Below are 10,269 nucleotides of genomic sequence, written 5' to 3' on the forward strand. Positions count from 1 at the left end.
GGGAGATGAACCATGAGAGATGATGGGCTCTGAAAAAACAAACTGAGGGTTCTAGAGGGGAGGGGGTTGGGGGGATGGGTTAGCCTGGTGATGGGTATTAAAGAGGGCACATTCTGCGTGGAGCACTGGGTGTTATGCACAAACAATGAATCATGGAACACTACATCAAAAACTAATGATGTAATGTATGGTGATTAACATAACAATAAAAAAATTTTTAAAAAAGCTCAGAATACACAGTGTTCTATTAAACATCACATTTCTAGATGTTTATTCTAATAATAAGTGGAATTTATTGCATTACCATAAATAATTCCATCTTACTTTTGTAAAACACTGCATGCTTTTGAAAGCATTTCTATACACTATTTAATTGACATCACAAAAAATCCTGTGAGAAAACCAAATCAAACAGAGAGGAAAGAAAACTAACAGATTCTGCTATGAGCTAAAAACTCTTAAGATTGATTCATGAAAATAAATAGGTATGATCCCTACCCTCAGGAGTGCTTGTCAAGTGAGAGAGAAAAAAACATCAATATAGTCATGTAATTAAAATAGAGTTTTCTCGAAGAGCTTTTGGAGCACACTAGAGAGAGCAGCTAATTTTACTTAAAGGATTAAGAGAAAGCTTCCCAGAAAAGGTGAAGTTTGAGTAGCCCTTGAATTATGAGTGAGAGTTCACCAGACAAGAGCAAAAGGAAGAAAGCTATTCTGGCTTACAGTGCCAAGGCAGGAGAACTGAAGTACAGGGTGTTCCTCTAACAAATTCACGGTGTCCTAAGAGGTGTGAGTAGTAACAGTGGACTTGTGAAACAGAAGCTGGGCAAAGAGTACAAAAAGCCATACTGATGCCATGCTAAGAAATTTTAAGCGTATTCAGAGGCTATTGGTTCTCAAACTTTAGTTGATATTAGAACCACCCTCATGGCTGGCTAAAATACAGATATCTGGGCCCATCACCAGAGCTTCTTATTAAGAGTAGGATGTGGCTGAGAAACCTACGTTTCTAACAAATTCTCAGGTGATGCTGGTCCAGAGACCACACTTTAATAGCCACTGCCATAGGCAGTAGCCAACCAGCAAGGTGAAGGAGGCAGATTTGCTGTGGAGGCCGCCATTACTGTTTTTATGTTTATAAAGGTAATTTTGACAGCAGCATATATGAGAGAATGGAGAGAGAATACAGACAGCTGCTGAGAAATAATGAGAGTTTGGACTTCAGCAATGGTACTGAGAATGAAGAAGAACTAACAGATTAAAGAAATAGGGAGGCAGAGCTGGGAATTGAAGAATTATTAGTTATTTGTGGCGTATTAAATGGATGTGTTGAAGATTATTCATGATCTTCTTTCACTATGACAAAGTCCTTCCCCACCCCACCCCCACCCCCACCCCCCTGCCAGGAAGAAAATAGTCTGCCTTCCTTGAAGCCGGTAGTAATCACAAATATTTATTTATTATTTATTTATTCATTTATTCATTTATTCATTTATTTTTAAAAATTTTATTTATTTCTTTGATGGAGAGAGACATAGCAAGAGAGGGAACATGAGCAGGGGGCAGTGGGAGAGGGAGAAGCAGGCCTTCCGCAGAGCAGAAGCAGTGCGGGGCTCAAACCCAGGACCCTGAGATCAATGCCCTGAGCTGGAGGGAGACACTTAAAGTCTGAGCCACCCAGGCACTCCACAAATAAATATTTAAATCTTCATCTAACTTGTATATCATGGAGGAAACTGTTAACAGACTGCTAACTAGCTACTAAAAGACTACTGGGAAAAAAGCAAAAACAATGTCTAGGAAGTCACTACTTACAGTATTAAAATCTTAGCCAACAACCTTCTAATACCCGCACAAGGTCTTAATAAATTTTATGTTCCTACTTTTCTCAAGCAAAGAGTTGAAATGTGTAGGGAATCTAGAAAAAATTGGGCAAAATTATGACATGCACATAATAAAGTTCTTTGCCTACATTTATTAAATTTAACACTGAAGAGTTTCCTTTCTTCCCAATGCCCTACACCCCCATTATTTTCTACCCTCACTTATAAATACAGGTTTTTCCTTCCTAGTGGTGTGAACTACAGAATGGTTATTAGAGGAGAATTTCTTTGTGCTGGTGGCATATCTTTATGAAGGAGTTTTTACCAGATTAATATTCCCTGACTTCTGTCAGTCACCCAAGCCCCCTTGCTCAGTCCTCCCCATGAGGAACACAAGCTTTCTTTGTGGGCTGCACTGCACATTTCTTAGTGACTTCTTTAGATATTTTTTAATTTTTTGCAAGGAGACCTAAGAATGGGAAGAAAAATGGGACTCTTATCCCAACTTGCATGAATGAACTGACACTTGAAAGAACATGCTAAGCTTAGAAACCTGCCTTTGAAAGCCCCTCTTTCACTTACCACCATGAAATACAGAACACAGTCAGCCGAACAGAGGGTCTCAAAGACAAATGTTATTCTTCCCAGTTCAGAACCCATGGCTCCAGTCATAGATGTTGGTGGCCTATTTGACAGATTAAAATTATAATATTTATTGTATATTCTAAATACAGTATGGCACAAAACTAAGCCACTTTTTCCATTAAGCTGAAAGCCATGCTCTTCTCTTCCCCTAATCCATGGCTCCCCACAGCCACAACTTCTTCCTTACTCCATCTCTGCATGTCCAGACCATTCCAGTAAGGAGTCTACACAACGATGGTAATATGCTTGAATCTCCTGGTGTAAATATTACCATCCATCCTAAAGTAAGAAAAATATGCCTTATCGGGAAACTTCAACATGGGGAACTAAAGCAAAAAGTGATTTAAACAGTTATAACATACTACTTAACAGATAAAACTGAGACAAAAATAAACTTATAAACCAAAAGATATCCCCAAAAACAACAACTTGGACAAAGACCTCTTCATTAAGCATCCAATAATCATGATTTATGATTTTAACAATAATTGTTAAAAACTTTCAGCTTCATCTAAATATACAATGAACAGTTATAGTTACAATTTTACAGATATTCTTAAATGTAATACATTATCCCAAAACAGCTTGTCATTTGCTAAGTCCATCACAGTGTAAGTATATTTTATGAAGGCAGTCCTACTTCATCTATTTCTATAGGGAAACAGGCATGAGGATTCTTACAGAAAGGAATCAGAATTGGTTTTCCTTACTTAAATCCTGGGATATGCAAGTTTAAGATCAGGTAATCATTATCCGAACCTCCAGCCCCACTCTGGATATGATCTCCAGCCACCTCCCAACCTGGAAATGAAATGAGGCATCTTTATCAGTAAAAATCCCATTATTGATTTCCAACAACCTTTTTAAATATGGTATAAAAAAAAGGACTATTAGTGTTTATGTTCAAAGTTAGAAATACTCCATGTTGATCTTCTACTTAGATGATTTGTCCATTGCAGTGAGTGGGGTATTGAAATCCCCTACTATTACTGTATTATCATCAATGTGTTTCTTTAATATCATTATTAATTGGTTTATACAATTCGCTGCTCCCAAGTTAGGAGCATAAATATTTATAATTTTTAGACTTTCTTGTTAGATCCTTTAAGTATAAGTGTCCCTCTCTTCATCCCTTACTACGGTCTTTGCTTGTATGATATGAGGCTTGCTACCTCAGCTCTCCTTTTTTGTCCATTAGCATGATAAATGTTTCTCCACCCCCTCACTTTCAACCTGGAAGTGTCTTTAGGTCTAAAATGAGTCTTTTGTAGACAGCATACGGATCGATCTTGCTCTTTTATCCACCTGATACCCTGTGTCTTTTGATAGGGGCATTTAGCCCATTTACATTCAGAGTAACTATTGAAAGATACGAGTTTAGTGCCACTGTATTACCTGTAAAGTCCCTGTTTCTGTAGGTTGTCTCTGTTTCTTTCTGGTCTATATTAGTTATGGGCTCTCTCTTCACTTACAGGATCCCCTTTAATATTTCTTGCAAGACTGGTTTAGTAATCACAAATTCTTTTAGCTTCTGTTTATCCTGGAAGCTCTCTATCTCTCCTTCCATTCTGAATGGAAGGAGATATGCTGGATAACGTATTCTTGGCTGCATGTTTTTCTCATTTAGTACCCTGAATATATCATGCCAGTCCTCTCTGGTCTGCCAGTCTCTGTGGATAAGTCTGCTGCCAGTCTAATGTTCCTACCCCTATAAGTTAAGGAGTTCTTCTCTTGAGCTGCTTTCAGGATTTTCTCTTTATCTCTGAAATTTGCAAGCTTCACTATTATATGTTGGGATGTTGATCTATTTTTATTGATTTTGAAGGGTGGGTTCTCTCTACCTCCTGGACTTGAATGCCTGTTTCCTTCTCCAAATTAGGGAAGTTCTCAGGCATGATTTGTTCAAATATACCTTCTGTCCCTCCCTCTCTTTCTTCTTCTTCTGGGACCCCAGTAATTTTAATATTGTTTTGCTTTATGATATCACTGATTTCTCAAAGCCTCCTCTCATGGTCCATTAGTTGTTTTTCTCTCTTTTCCTCAGCTTCCTTCCTTTCCATCATCTTGTCTTCTATGTCACTGACTCCCTTCTGCCTCATTTACCCTAGCTGTTAGAGCGTCCATTTTAGACTGCATCTCAGTTAAAGCACTTTTAATTTCGGCCTGATTAGATTTTATTTCTGCACTAAGAGATTCTCTAAGTAAAGGAGGGAACAAGTGGCTACGTTGAGTATTATCATGAGAAGCAGACCAAGTTCTCTAAAAGATCAAACAAAAGTTCTAGATAATCTTTACTAGTAAGTGAATACACACACACACACACACACACACACACACACACACACACACACACACAATGCTTTCATGAGTTCATTCAATTCCCTGGCCTTCCCAATCTCATTTTTCCTCCATAGATCTTAACTTCTTCAACTTAGAACTCAATCACAGGATCTTTTAGGAACACAAACCCTCGTGGTCGAGTAGTACCTACTGTATTTTCTCTTCTTCTCTCTTATGATAATTTCCTAGAAGTGGGATTAGTGGTCAAAAAAGAGAGTATTTCATAATGTTTGATATATATTATGGCTTTGTCTTTCCCTCTCTCACTCATCTGTTTAACCAACTTTATTCATGGACCTACTATTTTTCAATCTTTGTTTTCAGGTGTTCACCTCATTTCCTACATCCCAAGTATATTTATTTCAGATAGGTGCTGATTTAAAACAGATGCAATTTAAAAAAGAATTATTTAAAACAATAAAATATAATATGGAGAAAAAGTGAGCTCATAAAAAATGCTAATGAAATGAAAAAAGTAAAAGGATGCATTTTGATATAAAATCCTAGTATTCGTGAACACCTACTCCTAGCATCAAGTTTAAAAATACACATACAGATACTGTCACTCATTCAACCAGCAAATATTTCAGAACAACGAAGTGCGAGCCTCTCTCAGGTCTTAAAATATTGAAACAAATAAAATTCAGCCACAATCTTACAGAACTCTGTCACATTTTCAAGTTTTTAGTAAGTGGGGTTTATATATATTTTGTACACACAGTCATAGATTTCACAGGGAAGGGGAGTTAGAGATGATTTCACCTCTCAACACATTTCAGTCCTGAGCCAGACTCAACCAATTCTGGCAGAAATGCTGTCATCCTACCCTTCAAAATGGCAAGTGACATAGATTTCATTACATCCCTTGGTGATCTACTCTGGTATTTATAACCATAAATGGTGATCCTCAATATCTACTTTAAAGCTGACTCAAAAAAAATGCAAAATAGTTTATATTGTTATAGAAAAGTCAACTGGCTGTGACACCCCATTTATTATTTCCATGTGAGGGCTGGAAGGCAGACACATAGCTAACTGATAGGAATGAAGTTCCTCATACCCGTTTTTGGTATGTTTTTAGAAAGCTCGGTCCAAGAGTCTCTATGACCCAGATAAATTCACAAAGCAATTCTGAACTCACCATTCATTCCATCACACTTCGAATTCCCAACATTAAAGCAGGAAGTTTTCATGTTGCCAGGAAGGACATTCCACCATTTATATTCAAACCCAAGTGCAGGCTCCATTCCTGCTGGACACGGCCTACATTCTATGACAGACAAGTGAAATAAACAATTACAGTTAAACTGCATCTGGATATCTTCCTCTTCCTCTAAGAACTACTAAACTTTAATTCGCAGAGGAGGAAGCAGGAAAGAGAGATCGTAGAGCACAGAGTCCCTTAAGAATTAATAACTTTCTAAAGCAATCTGGAAAGAAAAATATTTCTGGATATAGTTTACCCATATGCACTTGACTAACATGAAAAAGGAAAAGGATCACTATAAAATCTTCTAAAATTATTTTTTCCTTCATTTCTTAGAGTAATGGCTAACATCAAATCACCCTCCACAAGTAGGATAATCTGAAACTAGTTCTCTTATATGTGATCTTAAAATCAGTTCCCTCCACCTCATAAACAAGGAAATATTTCACCCTTCCTATTGGCTATTAAACTTTAACAGAGTATTATACCATTTAATTATGGACTTAGTAGTTGAAATTCAAATATTGGCTATGTTGAAAAATGATACTGGAAGTTGAGAGTCACATTTATTAATAAACCTGATTTAAATTAATATCTGCAACAATGAAACGGAAGTGTCCTTTCCAACCATTTCTGAATTTACCCAACACACTTTGCATTAATCATGTCATTAGAGAGAAATGTTCACTGAGCAAACACTTCTTGCTACCAAATTACTTTAGGACACATTTTTACATAATCTGCTCAATGATAATGAGCTAGGTATTATTACCCACAATTTTACAGACAGGAAAATGGAGGTTCAAAAGGTTTAAGTAACTTGGATAAATCACACTCACGGTCGCCTGTGCGATGTTGATTCAAAACCAAGTCAATCAGACTCCTGAGTCTTTCTTACGCTATCTACCAAAGGTTCTGGGTAGTAAGCAGATGGCATGGCTAAATTCAAATGAGAGGCCTACAACTGAAATGCATTGTAATTTTTGTCTACCAAAATTAAAACAAACTCTGCAGCACTTTCTATATTATTTGATAAGCACTAACATTTTCTCTACTGTACACCCTGAAGCAATTAAGAGACTATCTTCACTGCCATATGACCAAAATGAGATATTTTTGCTATTAGTATAGCACAGAATGTGATTTGTTGTTCCAAAGCTGAATTAGAAGAGGTTATATTTTATGCTTGCATTAATATATGTGTACACCCTCACTTGGAAAGGAGTGTCTATCCTTAACACTTAATATGGTGGAATTTTTTTTATCAACATTCAAAGGCAGAGTGAGTCATCCCATGAAGAAGGTATTACACGTATTACACAAAATGCCGATAAAAAGCTATCCTCGTGGTATGTTAACGAAGCCACTGCCACCTCACAATTCATTAGGATATTTCTCAACTCTTCTCCAGTCTCTGTGAGATAAGTATGTTTTATAAAGAAGTCTTCCGCAAAAACAATGAAGAACAAGGTCACAATAGTCCAGCAAGAGTATTTTGTTAAAGGTCAAATTGGCATCCTACCCTTTGTTCCATCTGAAAATGTTCCAGAAGGGCAGGGATGGCAAGATGATGATCCATTGTTATAAAATCCAGGGTTGCAAGGTGGACAGTCCTTCTTCTCTCCAGAAGGGGGCAACCTAATAGCATCTGTGAGATCCTCCCGGCAGATTTTGGGCTCTATCCACTTGTACATAATTTGTGTCTGGAAAAGAAAAAAAAAAAAGTTTGCAGGTCATAGAAGATGCTTTATTTGCTTTAACTTTCCAGTAATAAAAACATTAAACAGAAAGCCTAGGAAAAGTTGAATAGTGAAAGAACAGAAGGGCCAGGTGAAAAGAATCTAAACCATTAGTAACAAAATGAGATAAAAAGAAAAAAAAAAAAAAAACGTTGGTTGGGATGATGGCCGTTTCTTCCACGTGTTTTTACTATGAGTTACAGGTGGGCCTTAGCGCATCCATGCAGCACGTTCATCATCATGGAATTCCACTTTAAAATATAGATACATGATTATAATCCTTACTCTTGTAGCCACTCATTCACTTTATTCCACAATGACATATGCTTCTATGAAGAGACTACCTTTTCCATTTGGAGACCCTCACTACACTCTTCATTTCCCTCACCCTCAGCAACTATCACCATGCCTAGCACAATATGATCACAAAAGGTGTACGTTTTTAAAAAGACTATATCTAGCTTCTCATTTCAATCCTGCATTTCACAAATACATGTGGTTGCTCTCTGAATCTTTTCCAATACCCTGATGTTAGACTACAAGAGCCATAGCTAAAGCATTTCTAATTTTGGGCCCTGTTGCAGGTGCTTCTAACATCAGAATTAAGATAACCTCTATTTTCAAAGACAGAAGTCTTTTAAACCTTATCTTCTCATTTTCTCTCACACATACACATACCCCTACACAACACCAAATACGCAAGATAACTATAATTCAGCCAAACCCAGAAAGTTGCGATTATAAAATTACTCATTGTGAAACCAGAAAAATTAAATGGGTTAGCCATTTCACAAACAAAATCAATATGCTCAGTAAAAATAAGATGGTATTTTAAATGCAAAGGGAAAAATAATTTCATAACTATAGTTTTTAAAAAGAAACTGTTTCCTTCAATAGACATATAATCCAATATAAGAATGCTTTCTCCTTTAAAACAACTTCTGCAATAATAAGTCTAATACTGAAGCTGGAGAAACAAAATTAAAGGCAATTCTCTATAGCTATTTTCAGCTAATAGAAAATTGTATATAGCATACCCTCTAGACCACTCAATTTTATTCTCAAGTATTCTCTTATGGAAGAGCAAATTGCCTTATCTGAAGAAGGATGCTTAAGGAAATAGTTTAAAAGGAAGATGTCTCAACAGAATTATAAATAACATATTTTTCTTTTTATAACCCTCTTTCTGCATTCATTTTATGGCCCACATCATGGTACAGTTCAACCAGTCACTGGACCCATTTGCCTCTCTCTTCCCAGCTGTAAAATGACAGCCGCTCCTGCTGAAGCTTCTTCAACAGCTAAAAAAAAATAAACTAGATCCTGTATCCATAAGGGGTTCTCAATTCCTCTGAAAAGGGCATATAAAATTCAGAGAATCTAAGCAAATCATTTTATCTGGGGGATTGTCTTTCTAAAAATCTGGCTTAGCACGTAGAGAAAACAAATTTCCAACCCAATGAATTCACAAATTTGCTGATTTATTTTGACATGAATTAAAATCACACTGTTAGGTATGAGCTACTGCATTGTTGAAAATAGGTGGTTCCCACGTGGGAGTGGGGCTGGTGCTGAGGTTGAGCACTCGCACTGATCTTGGGGGCGCACCTTGTACTCCTCCCCAGCACTTTGAGTGGTCACTACTATTATCCTCAAATTTATAAATGAGGAAGCTGTGGGTGAGAGCTGTTGAACAACTTGCCCAAGAATTAGACACAGCTAGTAAACAGTGACATAACACTAGTCAAGAAGGGTCAGTTCGGCTAGTAAAATAAGGAAATATAGTTTTGACAAGTCAGCTGACCACATGATTCTCAATCCAAGCACAGTAAATGTTTAAAAATTAGAAAATGTGCACCACCTTTAAACATTTAAACAGTGAGAAGCCAAATTTCAAATGCTCTACCGTAACAGTTTTGTTTATGAGGCCTCTTGCTTCACATGGCAGATTGATTCTATGCCTCTCTTTCTAAAGGGGACAGACGCTTTCAAGTGGAGCTGGCTGAGGAAAGATAATAATATAAATGATAACTTAGCACCAGATGGCTCACAGTGCAGGTAAAAAACCAACAATCAATTCATTCTTTGGCAAGTCAAGATAAAATTATGAAATATTTTATGAAACCACAATACCCTAATAGAACAAAACTCATCAAATTGCCAGTAAGATTAGAGAAGACCATAGTGTCCAAGTATTTATATTAAGTGTGAATAAACACATTTTAGAGAAACACATGGAGGTATCAATTCTCATGTCAAAATAAAATTCAGGACTGGGAAGACTAAAATTCAGACAAATTTTGAGACTGCATTTGTCCACGGTTGCCAGCTTTCTTCCTTCAAATGTCCCTGTACAGAAGCACCAAGGCTTCTGTAGACTGGCTGAATACATCAGAGCTAAATTACATGTGCTTTACAAGTCTACCAACTGCCACTCCAACCTAGTTGCCTTGTGCTCTATGATGTTCTGACTAGCATGTTCCCACCCAGGCAGTCTATTGCTCGTCTTCCTGAC

At 37.0% G+C, this 10,269-nt stretch overlaps 1 protein-coding gene across 1 annotated transcript in view; it reads right to left on the reverse strand.

Moving 5' to 3' along the window:
* ELAPOR2 (endosome-lysosome associated apoptosis and autophagy regulator family member 2) overlaps positions 1-10,269 on the reverse strand; it is a 180,160-nt gene that overhangs the window by 36,407 nt on the left and 133,484 nt on the right. The window contains exons 9-12 of the mRNA XM_028118919.2: positions 7,538-7,718; positions 5,950-6,078; positions 3,179-3,269; positions 2,406-2,508 (exon numbers count right to left, since the gene is read on the reverse strand). Of these exons, the coding sequence (XP_027974720.2) occupies positions 2,406-2,508; positions 3,179-3,269; positions 5,950-6,078; positions 7,538-7,718 (504 nt within the window). The remainder of the gene's footprint in view (positions 1-2,405; positions 2,509-3,178; positions 3,270-5,949; positions 6,079-7,537; positions 7,719-10,269) is intronic.

The sequence above is a fragment of the Eumetopias jubatus genome, unplaced genomic scaffold (assembly GCF_037043125.1).
Source record: "Eumetopias jubatus isolate StellerSeaLion01/CBP00866 unplaced genomic scaffold, mEumJub1_p1.0 scaffold_14, whole genome shotgun sequence".
Classification (NCBI taxonomy): Eukaryota; Metazoa; Chordata; class Mammalia; order Carnivora; family Otariidae; genus Eumetopias; species Eumetopias jubatus.